Raw genomic sequence first — 23,102 nt, forward strand, 5'->3', positions numbered from 1 at the left:
TGGAAGAGAGATAAAGGAGTCCTGATACAGAATGAGATGTACATTTTTGTGCAAGGCCAGTTTGTTTTGCTTGACTATATATTCATTGCAAGGGTTTTGTTTTTCTTTTTTTTTTTCCAGTGGAAGAGAGAAATTTGGAAGGGAGAGAAAAGAAATACCTAACTGAAAAAAGTTGACTTTAAGAAAAACAAAGATGGAGATGTTATCTAGACAATAGCATAATTATTAGGATTTGGAACCAGTTGAATGGCCAGATTTGAAGAGTCAACTTGGCTGGAGGTCTCCCCTGGAGGGCCCCTGGGATCTGTGTTTAATCTAGTGCTAATATTTTTCTCAATTATTTAGATAAAGGCATGCTTGTCAGATTTTTGGATGATACAAAGCTAGAAGGGAGAAACAGCACTCTAGATAAAGTCAGGATCCCAAAAGATCTTGACAGGCTAGAGCATTGGGCTAACTATAATAGGATGAAATTCAGTAGGGATAAATGTAAAGTCAACTTCACAAGTATAGAAAGGAATTTATCCTAAAAAGATTTGGGGTTTCAGTAGCTTAAAAGTCAACAGTGTGATGAGGTAGCTTAAAAAACTAATTCTATCTTGGGTTGTTTTAAGAAAGGCATACCTTCCAAGAATAAGAAAGTGATAGCCTCTCTCTGTTCTGCCTTTGTCAGACTTCGTCTGGTGCACAATTCTCAGTTCTGGGAACCACAGTTTAGGAAGGATATGGAAAAACAGGAAGCATCTCTATGAGGGTAACCAGGATGGCAAAAGGCTCATTTTCATATGATAGTTGAAGGAATTAAAGATAATGTGCCTGGAAAAGAGAAGACTCAATGGGAACATTATAGCTCTCTTTAAGTATTTGAAGGGTTGCCATGTAGAAATAGGATTAGGCTTATTCTGTTCGGTACCAGAGGTCACAATTAGGGTATTCGGTCAAAATTCCAAACAGGAAAATTTAGGTTTAATGTCAGGAAAAAATCCCCATTAATTACAGCTGTCCCAGAGGGGTCCATGCTGCCCTAAGGAATACTTCTCCCTTATTGGAGTTCTTAAAAAAAGAGATGCTATGTATAGGATACTAGGGATTCCTTTTGGGTTGGATTCAGTGGTCAGCTGAGGTCCCTTCCAATTTTAGAAGTCTGATTCTGTCCATTTATCAAGAAGCAAGTTTCAGTCTAAAGTAAATTCCTAGCAATAAGAGGGATTCAAGAGTAGGATTGACCTTAGAATCTCACAGGTTCCCCCGTACCAGCAAAATCTAGATGACCACTTGGAAAGAGATGTTGTAAAGGAGAAATGGATTTAACTAGATGGCCTCTGAGGTCCCTTTTATCTCATATTCTGACATTGTTTCCTAGAACTGGATAGGGTCTATGGAACAGGAATGGTTTTGAACAACAATGAATATTCCTAACCTCTAACAAAAAAAGTCCATGCATTGAGCTCTTTGTCATTGTCAAAACCAAATCTCAACATCCATGGAAATCACCTACTTTCTATTCTTTCAATGGCATTGTTACTCCCTCTTTCCCTCCCATTTCATCTGAAAATGACTTTAAAAAATTAATCTGAAGGAGAGGTTGGGACCAGTAATGTGAAATTTAAAAGATGAAACCCACAGATTTGCCCTTTGCCTCTATCAAGCATCACTGCTGTAGAGTAATAATTAATATTTTCTTTCTACTTTTATTAATTTTCATCATCATTTCTCCTCAGTATCATGCTCCTAAGGTCATTTCCCAACCCACACTTTATTTCACCTCTGGAGCCCTGATTCAAAGTCTTTTAAAAACATAATGCTCTGGGGGCAGCTAGGTGGCGCAGTGGATAGAGCACAGGCCCTGGAGTCAGGAGGACCTGAGTTCAAATCCAGCCTCAGACACTTAACACTTACTAGCTGTGTGACCCTGGGCAAGTCACTTAACCCCAATTGCCTCACTAAAAAAAACAAAACAAAACAAAACAAAACAAAACCATAATGCTCTGTATTGTGTTCCCTGCATAGTTATCCATTGTGGCAAAAGATCTTGACTAGTTGTGAAAGCCTCTCTTCTCCTTCCTGATCCCAGCTAGCCATAGACAACCTGGACCTTGTAAAGGCTCTTCATTTTTTCACCATCGTTGGTGGTTTCTTTCTTTATCCTTTAAGAAAAAAATAGGAAACCAGCCCAGTGGGGCCTACCTTATTTGGATTCTCTGGAAACTCTTCTGAACCTGGTAATGCCAAGTAGGATTCCAGAAGGGATTCAGGCATTAGTCCAACCAAGTCCACGTTTTTAGAGGACCAAAGAGGAAAGTGAAATCTCAGTGCTAAGTGAGTTCTGTGTCTTCCTTATCTAAAGAAAAGATCCCGCCCCTTCAATATCTCATGTAGAATATAATTTCTAAGTTCCTTGAGGCCAGAACTATTTTGACTTGCTTAAGCAGGGCCTTTTACAGAGTTGGTGCTTTATAAATGCTCACTGAATTGCAATTGAATGTGTAAAAAAATGTGAAAAAAAATCACAGAAGTCTGGGTTTGAGTGCTTAGCTCTTCTACTTGCTACCTGTGTGTCTTTGGGGAAGTCCCTTAAATTCCTTAGTGTCCTGTAAAGAGTATGAACCATGATCTGTATGGACCTTTCCAGGTCAAAACTATTATTTAGAAACACATAAATAAGAGAATTGTGGTGATTAGACAACTGTAGGACAACTCCAAGGAGGGGCTATGAAACACTCCATCAGTATGCACAATACTAGTGGCTAGGGATAGCCCAACGTTTCTCAAGGACCTTACGTTCTATTTAGGGAGAGACAATATGTACAGATATTGAAACAGATAAAATATATGTGAAGTAAATACAAGATAATGGGCTAGGGCACTAGCAGCTGGGGGAAAAAAGAAAGTCTTCATGTTAAAGGTAATATTTGAGGTGGGTTTTGAAGATAACAATGAATTCTCAAAGGCAGAGATGAGGAAATATATTCCAGACACGTGGAACAGAGAATCAAAGGGATGTGACAGTCTAGAAGATGGAAAGACATTACTAGCTGTGCGACCCTGGGCAAGTCACTTAACCCTCATTGCTCTCCCCAAAATAAAAAAATTAGAAGATGGAAAGACAATACCTGATTTTCTCCACAAAGACTAGTCTACTGATTGAACTAGGCTTAGTTCAAGATGGGCCCTTGATATGTTATCTGAAAAATCACAGTCATCTTATCTAGTTTTTTTTTTCTTCTAATATTGGAGCTTTCCCCTAAGCAGAAAAAAAGTTTGCCTTGTCTCTCCTAGTAGAGGCACCAAAATAAAAACTAATAATAATAATTAAAAAAAACAAAAATATTAGTCACAAGAGAGCACAATATCAAGAAGCAACTGATTTTTGTGGTGAAATACCTAGCCAATCGAAGCTTGGCATCCCTCCTGCTCGGCATCCCCAGGAGATAATTTAAACATGAATTACCACTTTTTAAAATGTACCATTTATAGGATTTAGAGACAGAAAAGCCGATTGCTCAGTTCAAATCCTCCCCTTTTTAACAATTGAGGAAATAGGGGTTCAGAGAAAGAGAGTGACTTAAGACTTAAAGTTACACAGATATTGAGACTAAGACTCAAACCCAGATTCCCTGCCTTCTAATCCAGAGCTTTTTTGCCCATCAAGCGATGAAAAGTGTACTGACAAGCCTTACTCAGAAATGTTCATGGTGCTACAGGCAGCCCAAATGCACCATGGGGGATACTTTTGTATGGCCTTAACTATCAGAATAAGTTGCCTCTGCCCACTTCTCTCGGCTGCCAGAAAATCCCTCCCCGCCTCCCTATTGTTACATAGTGGTATCACGTGCTCTCCTTGCTGAATTAGCCGCCAAGCCTAAGAAAAGCTCTACCTCCCCCACCCCTCCCTCCCTTCCCCCTCCCCCATTCCTTCCTTCCCATTCCCCCTTGCCCCTCTTCCCTCCTCTCCTTCCCCTCTCCCCCTCCCCCTCATCTCTTCCCCTTCCCCCCTCCCCTCCTCCTTCCTTTCCCCATCCCCCCTTGCCCCTCTTCCCTCCTCTCCTTCCCCTCTCCCCCTCCCCCTCTTCTCTTATCCTTCCCCCTCCCCTCCTCCCTACCCCCTTCCCCCCTTGCCCCTCCTTCCCTCTTCTCACCTCCTCTTCTCCTCCTCTCCTCCTCCTCCCCCTCTCCTTCCCCCCTCCCCCTCCCCTCCTCCCCCCTCCCCCTCCCCATCTTCTCTTCTCCTTCCCCTTCCCCCTTTTCCCCTTCCTCCTAACCCCTTCCTCCTTCTCCCGTCCCCCCCACCTCCCCAACTCTCAACAGAAAGCTGCCCACTCCCAACACTCCCCATTTTTCTGCCCCAGGAAAGCAGTCACTCACAGCACTTCAGACCCACGGGTAGCTTTCACTGGGGTATTTCCCTTCCACCCTTCCATGAATGGCAATTAAACACTTTCTGCTGGCAAACACCTCAGAAAGTTGCCATGTTGTTAACAGTTTTCAACTTTCTCAGTAACTCCACTTACTTTAACACTAAGGCGTTTACAACTTGCTAATTAATGGAATCATTTGGATCTGAAAACATCTTGTTTTAATAGGAGGCTACAAAGCACTCTCAGTAAATTCACTGGTAAAATTATTCCAGTTTTTCTCTTCTTTTTTCCCCTTCCTGGCTTGGTTCAATCACTAGAAAGCATTCTCCTAATTAGCCTAACAAAATCCGCTCCACCAGGTGTGACCTGAGCCTAATTTCCAGTTGTGTAGGGAAGGCAGGGCTTTTAGAGGAGACCCTTGATCTATCCAAAAATGCCTGGGGTGATGGAAGAAATGAGGAAGGAGGTAAGTAAAAGAGATGAGCCCACACTGAGATATTTCATATGCCATTTTCAGGGATCAACAGCCTGATGTAATGGAAAAGTTATATTTGGAGGCTTGTGCTCCAATTGATAGAGGAATTGCTAAATGTAAAAATTGTGTTCCATGAATTATCAGAATATCACTACACCATAAAAAACAATGAATATGATGATTTCAGGGAAACCTGGGGAGATATGTGAACTGATGTAAAGTGAAGCAGAACCAAGAAAACAAACTACATGACTACAATAATGTAAACAGAAAGAAAAAAAACATTGAATGCTGTATCATTGTAATGTCCAATCTTGGTTCTGAAGAAGACATGAGAAAATGTACTTTCCCTTTCTCTTGATAGAGAGCATTATATATGCTGTCAGATTCAGTTGATATGTTAGTGAATTGTTTTTTCCTTTTTTTCTCACTCTTGCATTTTTTGTTACAGGGAATTATTCTCTGGGTGGAGGAGGTGGGAAGGATAAATTTGGAAATGAAGGTGACATAAAAACCAAAGATATCAATAATTTTTTTTTTAAAGAGGAGATTTGGACTCTAGCTGCACATCTGTTACTTACTAGCTATTATATGACCTAGAACAAGTCGCTCTTTGGGCTGAACTGCCCACGTCAGTAAAATGGGACCAATATGTCACGGTATAATGAAAACAGAATGAGACTCTGATGTCAGAGGCTCTGGGTTCGAGCTGCATATCTGCTTTTCACTAGCTCTCTCTGACCTAGGACAAGTCATTTTTAGAGCCATGCTTCCTTCAGCTGTAAGATGAAAATAATGTAGTAGGACAGGAGCTCCTTAGCACAGTGGTTGTCATGTTCAGGCTGATCCAGTGGTCCAAAACACTGGCTCCTACATCAGAAGACCTGGGCAGAAGAATCCTGCCTCTCACACTGTTTGTGTTTATTTTGGCTAAGATACAACATGTCCAGATCTATTTTCTCAATTATAACGTGAAGAGTTTGGACCAAATGGCTTCCAAGGTTCTTTGTAGATCTAGGATCCCAAGAAAAGACTTTTAACTTTAAAAATAAGAAAAATAAATTTTTTCCTGACCTACATAATCTGTGAGGACCAAGGAGATAACATGCATAACATGAGAGGATTTAGAAGTGGAAGGGACCCTAGAAACATACAGATGGGGAGACAGACCCAGACAGGCTAAGTAATATGAAGACCTTTAGAGCCACCACCACACTACCACTGTGAGTTTTCCTTGTGATCATTTTCTTGTTGCAGGTCTACAAGTGGTTTTAAATTCCATCATCAAGGCCATGGTCCCGTTGCTGCATATTGCCCTGCTCGTGCTATTTGTCATAATCATCTATGCCATTATTGGACTGGAGCTCTTCATGGGGAAGATGCACAAGACTTGCTACAACCAGGAGGGTTTAACAGGTAATGAGAAATAAAAAAAGAGGGGACTATATACTAGTGGAAGGGTCTTACTGGTATGCTGCTATGGGAGCTTTGAAGGAGTGGGCCAATCCCTTGGAATCTTAATTTGGGATTATTCAAGAAAAGTGATTTAACCCTTTGATCCAGCAATCCTTATCTATACTCCAAGAATATAAAAGACAGAAACAAAAGTCCAATCAACACTAAAATATTCCTGTAAGCGTTATATGTTGGCCAAGAAATGGAACCGAAGTGAATGTCCACAGACTGGGGAATGACAGGAAAAAGCAATGGTATAAGAGTATAATTAAATATTATAGTGAATATGATGAATTCAGGGAAATGAAGAGCAAAATAAGCAGAACCAAGAAAACAATATGAACAATGATTACAAAAATGGAAGTGAAAAGATAACAAAAAATAAGTTGAATTTTGGGGGCAGCTAGGTGACACAATGGATAAAGCATTGGCCCTGGATTCAGGAGGACCTGAGTTAAAATCCAGCCTCAGATATTTGACATTTACTAGCTGTGTGACCCTGGGCAAAAAATAAAAAACAAAAAATAAGTTGAATTTTGGGTAATGGGAAAATTAATAATGGCCCAGAAAAGAGTACCTCTCATGGCAGAAAGATGGGGAACTACAGGGACAAATTATATACATTATTAGATACAGTTTCCATATTCATTATCCCTTAATTGTTTTTCCTTGTAACAAGGGACATATCATGCTTTGTGATTGAGGTTCACTTTATAAAGTTAGATTCACAGGCTAGTACTTGAGAGGCTATTTATTCTTTCCAAAGGCTTGCAACTAGGACACGTTTCCCCGATATAAATCAAGGTGCCTGGGTTATGAGCTTGTAATTCAGTTAGGCTTCCCATAGGGATGGATGGTAACCTGAGAAAAAGAGATTAACAGCAAGAAAAAAAAATTAGCCTGTATTGTTAATCAAACATTATGTTTAAACAAAATGTGTAATTAGAATAAGATTTAAAGAAATATAAAAGAAATCATTGTTCCTAAATACAATTATATCAATTGATCAACAGGCTTTTACTAAGTTGTAGAGATTCTTTCAACTCACTCCTCAAAGGGTTTTAGGGTTACCCTCTGAGGATTCCAAATGTCTTTCTCAAATGCTATTGGCTTGAGCCCCCATTCTTGTATCCTTCATCCTTTACCACCTGTGAATGGTGCCCCAGTTCCATTTAACCAATTATCATCAATTAGTTTTTACAAGATAGTTCCTTTAAATATATAGCAAGAATAAAAGTATAAACATTTTCCCCCAACACTTGGGATTACACTCTGCCCTATACTACCTTGATCCCTAGGGAGATTGGGTTCAGATTTACTGTAGATTCTACAAAGTATTTGCTCACCAACTTTACTTCCAAATGTGCTCTGGCCAGTGGGAAGATGAATCTGCATTTCTGCTGCACTAGGTTAAGTAAGTTTCTCAGAACTTTCCTCCTCACCTTCTGGCTTTCAGCAAATCCCAACATGAACTCTAGCTCTGGACTTCTGCTGGCTTGATCTTCCACACTTTTGAAGCTCCTACAACTTTGTATGAGGATGTAGCCATCCTCAGTCTCCTTCACCTAAAACAGAAACGAGCAAACACAAAGAACAGAGTCCAAACTCATGGGCCACATGTTGGCCTCTGATGGGAAAGGTCCAGTGCCTCTCCCCATCCAAAATTTTATAGGGTAACTCTCTCCTCAAGCACCACTAGGGAGAAAAATAAATATCAAGCTTCTTGCTTTGCCTGGAACCAGTTCATCAATAGTTTTATCTCTTTATCACACAGTCAGCCAAACAGGCAGTTACAGAATGTCTGCATGTCTTCCAAATTAGGGAGAAGGGGTCTTCTTTCCATATTATCACATCTTTCTAGAAGCAGGCTCCTTAGACTCTTCCTTGCAGGAATTAAATCACTCTCCCCTCTACATCCCCCACCCCTTACAAAGGGAATACTATGAACTAGGCAAACAAACAAACAAACCCCTTATTGAGCTTAAGATAATTATAGAATTCAAGAATTTTAGAACTAAAAGTAACCTTAGATTTCATCTTGCCCATCTAGAGCGGTTAAGTGCCTTACTTGCCCATAGTCACATAGCAAGTTATTATTCACTCATCTTTCACTTTCGTCATCACTGCTTCATCAAATGCTGGGTTTACCCAGATAAGAGTAGAACACTTTATAATTTAAGAGTCAAAATGTTCCCAGGGCATGTATACAACATTGGCATTTGGGGGTGGTGATATAGTTCAACACCAAAATCTTTTGCAGGTGGCTTTTCTGATCTAACAACAACTTCCCTCTTTAAAAAGCCTTGAGATTTCATTTACCCTTTTTGTCTGAAGGGATAGAACTAGATGATCTCCAAAAGTCCCTTCCCGTTCTAATCCTATCAGCTAACAAGGATCATTTTTTCAGGCTTTTTCTACTGCTCTGTAGATGAGCAGAAGCAAAAAGAAATCTCAAAAACACGTAGTACAGCCCCTTGCTAGCAAAACAAGTTCTCATTACTGTCCCTTTCACAGCCAGAATAAGGCTCCTCTTCACCTGCCTCTTCTGCCTTTTCTTTTTCCTGTTCAGGAGACTTCACTTTTGCTTCTTCCCTCATAATCATTACTGCTTGAATAGCTTACTCATTAAACACTTTCCTTAGTTGCACTTCCACACTGATACACAAAATTATCTATACAAGGCTTTCTAAAAAACTTTGGGGTTACAAAATTAACAGCTGATGCTAAAACATAACTTAAAAAAACTTTATTTAAACAGAATTTAAGAAAGATTTTAAACAGTATGCTGGGAAGAGCTCAAATTATTTGTATTACTGAACTTTGGCTCTTTGGTCATATATGATCTTCTCTTAGTGGGATTTTTCTATCTGAAGTTAAAATGAAGCCCCATTTCTTTCCATTTACATCAGTTACCTGTGAGTACATTAGTATGGGAACCCCTTCTGTCAGTGCAGATTACACAGTGGATTGAGTGACAGAGTTGGAGTCAGGATGACTCCTCTTCCCAAGTTTAAATCTGGCCTTAGATACTTACTAGCTGTGTGACCCTGAGCAAGTCACTTAACCCTGTTTGCCTCAGTTTCCTTATCTATAAAATGAGCTGGAGAAGGAAATGGCAGTATCTTTGCCAAGAAAACCCCAAATGGGGTCAGGAAGAGTCAGACGTGACTGAAACAACTGAACAACAAGAACTCAAAGAATTATCTGAGCTTCAAAGATTTTAAAAGACATGCATGACCATACAGCTGGTATCAGAGGTAGAATTTGAATTTCTGTTTACAAGTCCAGAATTTTATCCAATAAGCCATGTTTCCTTGTACCTATCCACTTAAAACTACATTTTCCTCATGCTATCCCAAGGGGTCAGTTCCATTTAGCCTTTGTATTTTGGAAGTCAGTGACATTATTTACACAAATCACTTCTATGAGCCTCATTTCCCTTCTCCTTAAAAACAAAGATGTTAGATTACATCATCTATTTGGCCTCTTCAAGCTTTTGCTGTTACTCTATGAAAGGATAGGATCATTCAGAATCAGTCCAGAGTGGACTAGTTGGTTCAAATAATCTGGATGGGCTAACTGCACAAAATAGATTAACAAACTCATTTCCAGGGTCTCAATTCACTTTGTGCCATAATGACAATAATGACAATCATAATCTAGATTTGTTCGTCAAAAAAGTGGCATCTATGAAGGCAATTGAAGACCGGACTTTTTTGCCACCAGAAATTAGAGATGGGTAATTAAAGATTCCAATTGTAATGATCAATGTAGATCATCTAAGAAAATGATAGAAGTTATGTAACACACCATTGCGGGCTATAAAAATTTAACACCTACCAAATAGCTAGAAAGACATGACTAAAATTATACATCAGAAACTTACCATCTTTCATGGTCAGGCAGGCAAAATTCCCCAAACCACAGTCCACGAAATACACCTCAACCAATAAATGGTACTGGAACCAAACCATGATCACATATTGTACTGTTGCTTATAATCTCTAAGACGTACTTTGATTCATAAAAACTTAAGAATGTTTAAATAAATTAAATTTAATGAATTTAAATAAATGTTACCATATTAAATATTCAAAATTTCCAAGCTTCATGGAATGAAATGCTTTCAAAATATAGAGACCTAGCAAAAGAAATCCAAATCAAATGGGGACTGGATTCAGTACATATCAGTCCTTTTGTCCTGTTTTCTACTGGACATGTACTAAGGACGCTTTCAGAATAAGCTGACTTACAACTACATTTATTTAGCTAGAAAAAGCAGTTATTTTATTCATCTATATAATAATCTTCTGAACAGCCAATTAACAAGAATTTATTAAGAGTTTACAATGTGAGGGGCAGCAAGGTGGTGCAGTGGATAAAGCACTGGCCCTGGATTCAGGAGGACCTGAGTTCAAATATGGCCTCAGACACTTGACATTTACTAGCTGTGTGACCCTGGGCAAGTCACTTAGCCCTCATTGCCCTGGAAAAAAAAGAGCTTACAATGTGTATAAATGCTGAAGTTAAAAAATAAAAAAGAAATCCACAATCCTTGTTCTCAAGGAGTTCACATTCTAATGGAGGAGAAAACCTGCAAACAGCTATGTAGAAGCAAAATACATACGGGATAAATAAGAGGTGATCTTAGAGGAAAGATACCAGTAGGGGAACCAGGAAAGGCCTGTTTCAGATGGTGGGAGTAGAGCTGAGTTTTGAAGGAAGTGAGGGAAGCCAAGAGGTGGAGGTGAGGACAGACAGTTTTACAGACATAGGGGATAGCTGGTGCAAAAGCAGAGAGAAGTGGGAGAAGTGTCCTGTGAGAGGAGCAACCAGAAGGCTCATGTCATTAAATTATAGAGATCAGGAAAGAGGTTAGGGCTGGATAAATATATCTGAGAATCATCTGGCTAGAGATGATAATTGAATCCACAAGAGCTAATCAGGTCAGCAAGTAAGATAGAATAGGCAGAGAAGAGGGCCCAGGACATTTCCTTGGGGGAACTAACCCCAGCAAGGGTTAATAAACATGAAGAAAAATGCAACAAAGGAAACTGAGAACTGTCAGACAGGTTGAGGCCCAAGAGAGTATCCCAGAGAAGAGATAGATCATGTTAGTTAACAAGCATTTATTAAGTGCTTACTACATACTAGGCATTGTGCTAAATGCTAAGAATAGCAAATAGAAATAGAATAACAAATAGAAACAAATAGCCAAAAGAAAGACAGTCCCTGCCCTCAATGAACTTACTTTCTAAAGGGAAGATAATGCATAAAATGAAGCTGAAAAGCAGGAGGGGACAAGGTGTAGGAGAGTTAGAAGGATGGAAAAATCTAGAGGATTGCAGCCTGTTGGAAAATGAAGAAATGACTAGTCTGGGCACCCTTCTTAAATAGAGGTGGGAAGAGTCTACCACTCTTCAATCATAGGGTGGGTTCAAAAGGGCAGAGAGCACTTTGCAGGGTTGAAGTGATCTTCCAAGATAAAGAGTTTTCTTCTAAGACATGATGGAGAAATCTAGGGGAGTAGGTAGACTGATTTATTGTTCATATTTTTTTCCAGTCATGTCCAACTCTTTGTGACCCTATTTGGAGTTTTCTTGGCAAAGATGTTGAAGTAGTTTGCCATTTCCTTCTTCAGCTCATTTTTATAGATAAGGAATGGAAACAAACAAGGTTAAGTGACTCATCCAGGATCACTCAGCTAGCAAGTGTCTGGGGACAGATTTAAACTCAGGTCCTCCAGGCTCCATGGCCAGTGCTTTATCCACTGTACCACCTAGCTGTCCTGACCATTTCTTTAAAAAACAAAACAAAACTTTATTTTAACATTCATTTTTTTAAATTGGAGTTTCAAATTCTTTTCCTTCCTCCAGCCACTCTGCCACCAATTGAGAAGGCAAACAATATATCAGTTATACATGTGAGATTATGAAAAACATTTCCCTATTAGTCATGTTGCGAGGAAAATAAAGTAATTGAAAAAGATATGCTTCAATCTGTACTCAGAGTTCATCACTTGTCTGTCTGGACATAGATAGCACTTTTCTTCATGAGTCTTTCAGAATTGTCTTGGGTTGTTGTATTGATTAGACCAGCTAAGTCCTTTGCAGTTGATTATCACTACAATGTTGCTGTCACTATATAAAGTGTTCTCTTGGTTCTGCTCACTTCACTTTGCATTAGTTCATATAAGTCTTCCCATGTTTTTCTGAAACCATGCCTTTTGTGATTTCTTATAACATAACAGTATAAACATAATCATATACCACAACTCGTTCAGCCATTCCCTAATTGGTGGGCATTGGATTACCATTCTTAATAATAGATTTCCTTCTTACCTCCATGTATTCCTCTTTTTTAGATAAAACAGTTCTTTCCTTGCTTAAGGTTGGCAGCCTAGTCTAAGGAATTACCAGACCAACACCATGGCCCTTATTTTCCATTCATGGTGTTAAGGGCTAAAATTCTAGCTAAACTGTCTAAAATATCTAATGAGTGGTCGCCAATAAATTATAAGCTTTAGCAAGAGTTAGACTTTTAAGCATTTATTAAGGAGAATAAGAATTTGGTAAAGAGAGAGAAAAAGGCCTAGATTTCTATCTATTAAAGGGAGAGCACATTTCTAGCTCCCTTCTCCACCAGAGTCCAGAGGAAAAGAGAGCGAGACTGAGCGCCAGTCTCTTCCTTCCTCCTCCCACTAGTCCGCGTCACTTCCTGACTCCTGGTCTTGCCCTCAAAGACCTTCCCTTCATGGGCAGAACTCTTCTACAGTAAGTATCCAGCAGGTGGCGTTATTCCAATCGTTACAGTCCCCCCTGTTGTTCCTCAAGAAACAAAATGTTTCCTTGACGGAACAGTAAAAACAATATAATAACTATTGCTAACTAATAATATGTGAACGACAATATAGAAAAGGAAGAGAGGAAAGTTTTGTCCAGAGGGGTGATTTTTTTTTTTTGTCCTCATGAACCGACGCTTTGACATTAGTCTTGCAAAGGGAGGGCCTCTGCAGAGAATACATGTTACAGATGGTGTATATTATAACAGAAAGAGAAAAAAACAACAAAAACAACAAATCAAAACTGTTCATTTAAAGTCTCTGAAAGTCTTTTCTTAGATGTCCTCTAGGTGTAGTCATGGGATGGAAGTCTTTTCAGGGGTTGATGTGTGGATGCTGGTAATCAGCCAGGAAAATTTCCTACAAAATTGAGCTTAACACAACTTTAAAATAGCTTTGTCAATAATCAAATCAAACAATGAAAGTTCTCAAAAACATGTCTAAGGGAATTCAGAATCTTAGTTGTTACACATGAAACATATAATAAAACAAAAATTGAAACATTCTTTAAAATTATAATATTACTATAGTCCCCCCTTATGGAGGGTAATTGAGAAGACAATTGCTGTGATATTAATTTTTTAAAATAATTTTTATCTTTGTTTCATCATTTTTTGCATCATCTGCCTAATTATCCTCATGCCATTATGAGAAATTTAAAAATCTAATATAATTGGTAACAGGTGTCAAGGCCAAATTCAACACTGTATTTATCATGACACCTGAGATAATTATGGGGGTTACCATAAAAGAACAGAGAAATGATGGGATATGAGCATTCCCACACTTGAGCAATATATACTGCCCATGCAGTATACCAGGCTTAAAATAGGTGGATGGAATATATGTCCATGCCACTGAACATATTGGAGGAAACTGAGTCAGACTTAATCAGATGCATGGGATTTGAGATGTCCATGGCATCAGGCATATAGGAGGGAGCATAGAAGCCAGGTGTAGAAGTGAGATGGGTGGGATGAATACTTCCAGCCATCTGTACAATATTGTGGGGAAAAATAAAATAAAATATTAAACCAAGAGAATCCAACCTCAACATTAGTCAAAAGCCGTTCCCTCGGCCATACCTTGACTTCATGCATGTCTCCCCTCATGTGACAGTTCAGTGTCTGCTCTTGCATGTATTCCTCTTGTGATTGAATGGCATCTTGGCCAACTGGCATCTGATAACTCAGAATAAAGGCAATTAGTGTCTTAAATGATAAGTTCCCATAATCCAAGTCTCATATGGATTTAAAAATTGAGGATAATAAATGATTGCAAAAAATGTGAATACATCTTGACTCAGAATATAATATATAATTATGCAACAATTTCAAATAATACCTTTTTTACTTAGTATACAATTACTTTTGTGAAAAATCTGAACATATTTAAATATAAGTTAAAGCACAACAGAATCTCAAAGAAAACTTTTTTTTTTTGAAAAAAAGAAAACTTTTACAAATGTTCCCCTCTTTTTTTTTTTTGGAATATGCTTATCAAAAATAATACTTCTAGAATCAATTTACACTTGCCATGGCAACCAATTTGCCAAGGAAATGCTTTAAAGAGTTTGATCAAATAATCAGTTGAGAAAAAATAACAAAAACAAACAACTCAGAATATGGGAGCATGATACTCCTAGAATTAACACTGTATTATGAAATCAAAACCATCTTGCAATTTTTTAAAATTAGATAAATGAATAGAAGAAAATACACATGGAACAATAAAAGACAGTGAAATTCAAACTAAGGAAATCTAAATGAGAATGAACTTAATATTAATAAGAGTATTATAAAATATAAACTTGATCACATGACTAAAAAGTTTTTACAAATATTCTCCTTGTTTTAAAAACTAAGTATAAGACACAATCTCAAAAGCATGAAAATCTCTATGAAAATAAACCCATACCATTAATTTCAAAATGTAGATGTAATAGCATAGAAATCCTATGTAACCTCTGAACTGATACTATCACTCTGAGTGAATTCAGAACACTTTTGATTCCGATATCTAAAATCCCCAATACTCATATCAATACCTTGCTTCTTACTTCTACATTTCTGTAAAATATATATACTTCCATGGCAAAAGAAGCGGAGTCTTGAACTATGGTGATGATTGTCATTCTTATTCAGCTTAAGTTTTTCTTCTTTAACCCCTCTATATTGTCTGTCAGTCTTTTCACCATACAAATGCTTTATAAGATTACTAATTAAAGACAAAAGCAGGTTAGCAAAATTATGAACAAAACGAGCATATCTGGAATTTAAAGGGTTTTCTAAGGTTGTCTCAGAAGCACAGCCAGGCTGGGGAAGGGCTGAGCCTGAAGCTGCAAATGTAGTTAGAGAAAGTTGAGCATGCGCATTAGATCTTTGGACTTCCCGGGCAGGGGAAGCAATGGGCTTGGCCATGGGGGGAGTAGAGGGTGGGGTCTGGAGAGGAGGGTAGGGACCAGCACAATTTGAATCAGACTTGATTTTGAACTCAGGCCTGGATTCCTCTTCCCCCACTTTGCCTCCAGGTGCTAGGGGATTAAAAACTTCTAGAGGGTGGGTCATTGCCTCCAGGCATGCAAAATTAGAGCAACAATTAGTGTTAGAATTGGGAAAAGCTGCAGGAATCTCTTCAGGTTTCTCTGAAAAAGCATGGTTGGGAGAGGGAGTGATATTTCCTTGTGTGAGTAAGTTGCTGGCTCTTTTAACAAAAATAAAAAGAAAAATAGAAAATCCACAAAAACAAAGCATTAACATGATCTTATCCCCCATTTGTCTGGTTAAACAGACTAAAATCAAAAATAGGGTAATTAGGGAGTTTAAAAGGTCCATTCGAAAAAATTTAAAGGAAAACACAGCCAGTACGCTAGTACTTAGCAGTTAAAGGGAGAGGGAGGGGAAATTTCTTACCCAACCAGAAGATCAGAAGACTGAAGTTTAGCTTTCCTCTTCGTGGTCAGCCATCTGTTAAGGGTTAAAATTCTAGCTAAACTGTCTAAAATATCTAATGAGTGGTCGCCAATAAATTATAAGCTTTAGCAAGAGTTAGACTTTTAAGCATTTATTAAGGAGAATAAGAATTTGGTAAAGAGAGAGAAAAAGGCCTAGATTTCTATCTATTAAAGGGAGAGCACATTTCTAGCTCCCTTCTCCACCAGAGTCCAGAGGAAAAGAGAGCGAGACTGAGCGCCAGTCTCTTCCTTCCTCCTCCCACTAGTCCGCGTCACTTCCTGACTCCTGGTCTTGCCCTCAAAGACCTTCCCTTCATGGGCAGAACTCTTCTACAGTAAGTATCCAGCAGGTGGCGTTATTCCAATCGTTACAATGGTCAAATTCTTACTTGCTTATAGCTTGATGATCTATATCTAAACCTATAGGTCTATGCTAATTTGTCTGAGTCTGTACAAAGATCTATTTAGCAGGCACATAGTTTATTCTCTAAAACCTTAATAGTTCAGTGGTAGATGATGACATCTCTCTTACCACCAAATAAAGGACTTGCCTATGGTCTTATGCTATGGAAAATGCAGTTTCTCTGATCTAGAAGCAAAGACTACAATTTTGACAGGCACTTCAACCCCCACCACTGTCCCCATTATCTGTTTTGCAAAAAACACATACCACTAACAAAAGAGTTGAGAATGTGAATGGTTCCTCTCACCCCTTCACCATTAATGGGAAGCCAGCTCAAGTGAGTGTCTTATAGAAAGGAGAATCTCTTTAGAGTTTTTTGTTTGTTTTGTGTTTTTGTTGTTTGTTTTTTTTTGTGAGACAATGAGGGTTAAGTGACTTGCCCAAGGTCACACAGCTAATAAGTGTCAAATGTCTGAGGTCAGATTTGAACTCAGGTCCTCCTGAATCCAGGGCTAGTGCTTTATCCACTGTGCCACCTAGCTGCCCCCTAGAAGTTTTTTTCAAATAATCAACCCAAGGTATTTCTTCCATGAGATCCATCAGGAATTAAGTTACACCATTTGTCTCTATCACACTTAGGATATCACACATAATATGTAGGATCACATTTCCTAATAGTGAATAGAGCTGAGGAGTATCCTACATATTGCCTACTCCAAACCAAAAAAGTTCAGCAGATTAGAATAGATCAAAGATCTCAAAAATGTTAGAGCCTGAAGAACATTTAGAGAAAATCCAATCTAACTCTCATTTTAATGATGAGGCTTGCTGTAGGTTTTTAACCTTTTCCTTCAAAGAGCCTCTGTCTCTCCAGAGCTTTGAATGTGGGTCGTCATTTGTCTGCAAGCTTCCCACCCTGCCACATGACGCTGGTCTGATGATCTGATGCCTAGTTTTCCAACAAAGCACTATGCTGCTAAATCATCCTAGTGAAAAGACATTAGAAAAGCCTGGACACGTTTAGCACAGTAGAGGAGTACACAACCAAAAATCTGCAGTCCTTAGAATCACAGACAATGTGAGTTTGAGGATTTGGAGAATTTGTATGTGTCTCAGGTACAGGAGGTGGCCACCCCCATTGAAACACTTTGCACTTCTCATGACGGTGATGTGGACTCCACCTACCCACTCTTTGCTTGAATAGACAATTCAACTCCAAACTCCTTCACATGAAAAGGCAAAATCTTAAGGGAAATATCTCCCTTTGTACTAGAATTTTTGATGTTGGATTGTAGCTTGAATATACCATAATTATGGCAGGACATTTTATGTATGGAATGAAAGTTCCAAATATTGTGACTAATACCTGTGTATAAGATCGAAAGAACAGAATAAAATTGAAAAATTAGCTGGATGGGAACTGAGAAATCACTTTACAGGTGAGGAAATTGAGACAAAAAAAGATTACACAATTGATGGATGGAAGTTACCCCAAATCCTTCTTCCAACTCCTCAAGAGCATTATATAGACTGTGAATTTTACACGTTGATGAGTTTTAGACATAGAAGTTTTCAATTGTCTTCTGGGGTTATAAAGAAATTCATGGGATTTGAAAGACAAACACTTTTGCAGTCATCTATTGTTTCTCCCCTAGTCACGAGTGAAAATGAGAAGTGAAGTACAAATTCCTCCTTCATCTTCATCTCTAAGGCAACTTAAAGATGCCTCTTCCATTCTCCAAGAAATATATCACTATATGCTGGTACCTATTGTTGATGGCACTTAAGTTATTTTCCCATCATTTTTTGGTGCTCTGTATCAATTTTGCATAGATTTTGGAAGTCTCCTTAAGATTATAAACAAGGAGGGGGCAGCTAGGTGGTGCAGTGGATAGAGCACCAGCCCTGGATTCAGGAGGACGTGAGTTCAAATCCAGCCTCAGACACTTGACACTTACTAGCTGTGTGACCCTGGGCAAGTCACTTAACCCCAATTGCCTCACCAAAAAAAAAAAAAAGTAAGATTATAAACAAGTGGTTTGCAAGAACCCAGAAATGAATCACCTTCATTCCATTCCTTTCTCAGATCGATGGCCTGAAAAGGGAGTTGGGTTTGTCCATTCTTACTTCTTCTTGGTAAAATCCAAATTGCTTTCTCTTAGAATTCCATTTTTCCGTTGATATTAACTACATTAAAAAATCTTTTCTTGGTATTTGCTTTCATTATTTTAGTCTTATTTGGAATTTAAGTTGTACTTTCCAGGAGACTAAACAGGGGTATGGTGCTGGTACTGTCCTTTTCTGTTCTCAGACTCGAGAACTATGTATGTGTGTGTTTTTATGTCTTCTACCACTATCCATCCAGCCCCCACCCATGCCCTTACTTTCATCTGTGGGATGTATACTTCTTGGGGGCCAAAAACTTCACTTCATTTTAAAAATTAATCTCTCTATACCCAGTGGTAGCTGTTGCTGGGACCTGCTGATTTGTGCGTTCACATTTTTCAAGTGTTCTCTTTAGTGCTTTTTATAGATACCTATTTTTACAAGATATTCATTGCTTCTTAATTGTTCCCAAAGCTTTTTTTATTGTTGCTTGAGACAGATTTAAAATAGCAGAGCAACACTTGAGCCGCCAGATAATCTTTATGGATATCATCTCTTCCTCACTTATTAATGAAATGACTTTTTTTCCCATGTTCCTTTCTTTGTGATATCCCCACATATTTGTGATAGCCCCACATATTCTCATCCTCATTACACCCTTCATTTTTGGCTAACCCTCTCCCAAGACAAAAACCCTCCCTGGCTTTGGCTCACTTACTCCAACCTGCTCTCATACTAGCATGTCCACTAAGTTCCCAGAGACAGACCTCCATCATATGGTTATACATTCAAGCTCTCAGTTCTGAGGGGTAACCCTGATGAGAGGAAAAATACTTCCCATACTTACCACTCTAATTCTTGAACCCCATACCCATCCAATGTTTGTTTGTACAGCCAGTCATTCGCAATAAAAACACTTTTAGATCTTAAATAAAACCATTTCCTTAACAATAAAGTAAAAGGGATAATAATAATAAAGATAATCAATATTTTAAAGCAAACATATACATAATAAAATATATCACAATATACATATAAAGCTAGTTATGACTCAACAATTCACTCAACAGCTATGGTGAAGAGTTAGCACACAAGTGTTCACTTCACTTCATTAAAGTGCTTCTCTATTCACTGCTTGATGGAAGATCCTCACCTTTCCAACTGGGAAAATTCTCTTTACTCCTCTGTTTGAACATTCATCCCCTTTAAAACATCATTTTAGAAAGTATAAGCTCTTAATGTGAATAGCTGTTCTCTTTAAGTTAGAGTACTGCAAAACTCATCAAACTGGCCCATCTCTGGCCTACACAGAGCAAGCTGACCAGCCAGTTTTTGACTCATCCAGATGTTGCATTGTCCAATAAGAACGGAGGTTGCAGCAACATGACTCACATCTACCTAAGTGGCAGTAAAGCCCTCTCTACTTTTCCTTCTCAAGCCAGAGGTGGCAGCAGAGGGCAATAGACCTATATGAAAAGCTTTACCTTTCTCCAACTCATTGGAGTTCTTGCCAATTAAGTCAATTCTCTCTCCTACCAATCAGGAATCACTCAAGGAAAGCTTTCTATTTCCTAATGGCTTAACATCGTCATGATCTCATTGGTCTTCTTTGAGTCAGGAAGACCTGAGTTCAGATCCAGCATCAGACACTTAATAGCTGTGTGACCCTGGGCAAGTCACTTAACCCTGTTGACCTCAGTTTTCTCATCTGTAAAATGAGCATGAGAAGGAAATGGCAAGCCACTCCAGTATCTTTGCCAAGAAAACCCCAAATGGGGTCATAAAGTGTCAAACACAATTGATGACTGAACAACAACATTAAAACAAAGTTCTTTTTCTACTCCTATTAGATATCAAAATGTTTATCTGTAACAACAGCAATATCTTGCATCCTTTGACAATGGAAATCTCTTCCTTTGTGAAAAAAATTTTTTTCTGTCTCTTTCATTATGAAATGGTGCATTTGTCTTAAAGAGTCAGCAAACCTTTCATAGATGTACAGGTGTCTGGGGAGGACTGGCAACCTCTGGTGTGAGGGCTTGCCTAGCCCTATTCAGGGCTGCTCATCCACTTATGCTATCCACCTTCACCCAAATCACTCCTGTGTCTCCAAGAAGCTGCAGCATGTGCAGTGGCCACATCCCAGTAAAACCATTGAGGCAAAAAAGATCAATGGTATCTGACAGGCCAAACCTGTCAGTGAGTTAGGGAAATGTCTACCCTCAAACACATGAAGACTTCCCCTAGCAGAATGGGTGAATGAGAATAATTTGTTCCAATGGCCAAGAAGGCAGGTGAAGCAGGCACTGTGGAGCCCTTAGAGCTTGGTCAAACATGGTAGACACCAAGGTCATCGACTGCATTCCAGGCAATCTCCAATCATCTTGAATTTTATTTTTCCACTGGACTTGGATGACTTTAGAGAGAGGGTGAGGCTGAAGACTTCATGCAACTCTGCCTCACTTAAATCCAACTCAGGGCAACTCAAGACATAACCCTGTGATGTCATTAGTCCTTTTCACAAATGAAGGACAAACAACATATGACATAGGTAAACTTTATCCTCCACTTTCTATTTATCTAGTAGTTCATTAATCTTGTTTAAAAAAAAATTAATGAGGTTAGTCTGACATGACTTGTTTTTGGTGAAACCATGCTGGCTCTCAAATCACTACTTCCTTTTTAGATATTTGTCTACCTTCTTTTAATGATCCATTTGAGAATTTTTCCAGGAATTAAAGGCAAGCTCAGTGGTCTATAGTTTACAGACTCTGTTCTCTCTTCTCTCTCTCTCTCTCTCTCTCTCTCTCTCTCTCTAATCAGGGCAATATTTACACTAAATCTTGTGTACCCATTTTCCATGATCTTTCAAATAATCCTGATAGTGCTCAGCAAGGATGATTATCTGGTTAGCATTGACAATAGGAAATACCATACAGTGACTAGCACACAATAGGCACTGAAACATACTTGTTCTCTTCCCTTGCCCTCCCACACTACAGGTCCCTTCATATCAGTCTCATCAGACAAATCCCATTATTCTACCTCACTGCAATTACTTCACTTTGTGTCTTCAAAATTTCATTCCTTAGCATCTCTCATCTCTCCTGACCTGATTTCCCCTATAGCATTTCTCTATAGTATCTCACCTGTATTTCCTCTTAACCTTTTGAAATTTACTTTCTCAAAATCCAGGGTGTTTGTGAGACTATTCAGTGGTTTGTCTTCTTCTGTCACAGAGGCCAGAATGAGATGCCCATCAATTGGGGAATGGCTGAACAAGTTGTAGTATATCATTATAATGGAATATTATTGTACTATAAAAAATGACAAGCAGGATGATTTCAGAAAGTCCTGGAAAGACTTATATGAGCTGATACAGAGTGAAGTGAACAGAACCAGGATAACGTTGTGAACAGTAACAGCAATATTTTACAATGAACAACTGTGAATGACTTAGCTATTCTCAGTAATACAATGAACTAAGACAATTCCAAAGGACTCATAATGAAAAATGCTATCCACTTCCAGAGAAAGAACTGATGCCATCTGAATAAAACTTAAGCATATTATTTTCCTCTTTCTTTTGTTTTGTTCAAGTTTTTTTCTCCCACAAATTGATTAATATGTGAATTTTTACAATTACACTTGTATAGCCTATATCAAATTACTTACTGTCTCAGGGATGGGGGAAGGAGGGGAGAGGGGCAAAGAATTTGGAACTCAAAACTTTAAAAAAACCAACAATGAATGTTAAAAATTATTTCACATGTAACTGGTGAAAAAAATAAAATATTAAAAATGAAAAATACAAAGACCAGGATAGAATAAATATTTCCCCTAGGTTTCTCATCATTCCCACCCACCCCAACAACCAATTTCTCAGAATTAGTTAAAATCAAACCCAGAATAGAATTTGTTCTTCCACCTTTTGAAGGAAGGTATGGAGTATACTTTATTCTATATGCTATATTCTATATTCTCAGAAGACTTATTTCAGGATTTTCCACTGCTGTAATGGAAAGATTCAGAATCACAGGACATGGGTATAAGTCCTGGTTCTGTCACTTACTAGTCATATATCTTGAGCAAGTCATTTGATTTCTCTAACCAAGTATGTTTTGCACTTAAATCCAATTCATGCACAAGTCAAGACATCACCCCATCATGTCAATGGTCCTCTTTGAAAATGAAGGACAAACAACTAATGGCTACTTTCTCTGAGACTCAGTTTCCTCTTATGAAAAATGAAGTCAATAATACTTGCACTACTTTCTGAGATCAGATGAAGTCGTATATGGGATAGTGCTTTGTAACCCATGAAGGATCTATATATCAGCTATGACAAATAATCTATATTTCTATACTCTTTCCTGGCATGAACACCTAGCTTTAGGCTCTTCTTGAATTTTTTTCTCTTGGTTGGAGATTATTGTTATTCCTATATTCCTCTTTGAAATGAAGAATTTCAAGTTTAAAGCTGCAGGCCCATATATAGCAACATTTCAACA

General features: G+C 38.5%; 1 protein-coding gene across 1 annotated transcript in view; it reads left to right on the forward strand.

The window, feature by feature from the left end:
* CACNA1C (calcium voltage-gated channel subunit alpha1 C) overlaps positions 1–23,102 on the forward strand; it is an 833,272-nt gene that overhangs the window by 539,539 nt on the left and 270,631 nt on the right. The window contains 1 exon segment of the mRNA XM_043967623.1: positions 6,091–6,249. Within this exon segment, the coding sequence (XP_043823558.1) occupies positions 6,091–6,249 (159 nt within the window).

This window comes from Dromiciops gliroides, chromosome 5, assembly GCF_019393635.1.
Source record: "Dromiciops gliroides isolate mDroGli1 chromosome 5, mDroGli1.pri, whole genome shotgun sequence".
Classification (NCBI taxonomy): Eukaryota; Metazoa; Chordata; class Mammalia; order Microbiotheria; family Microbiotheriidae; genus Dromiciops; species Dromiciops gliroides.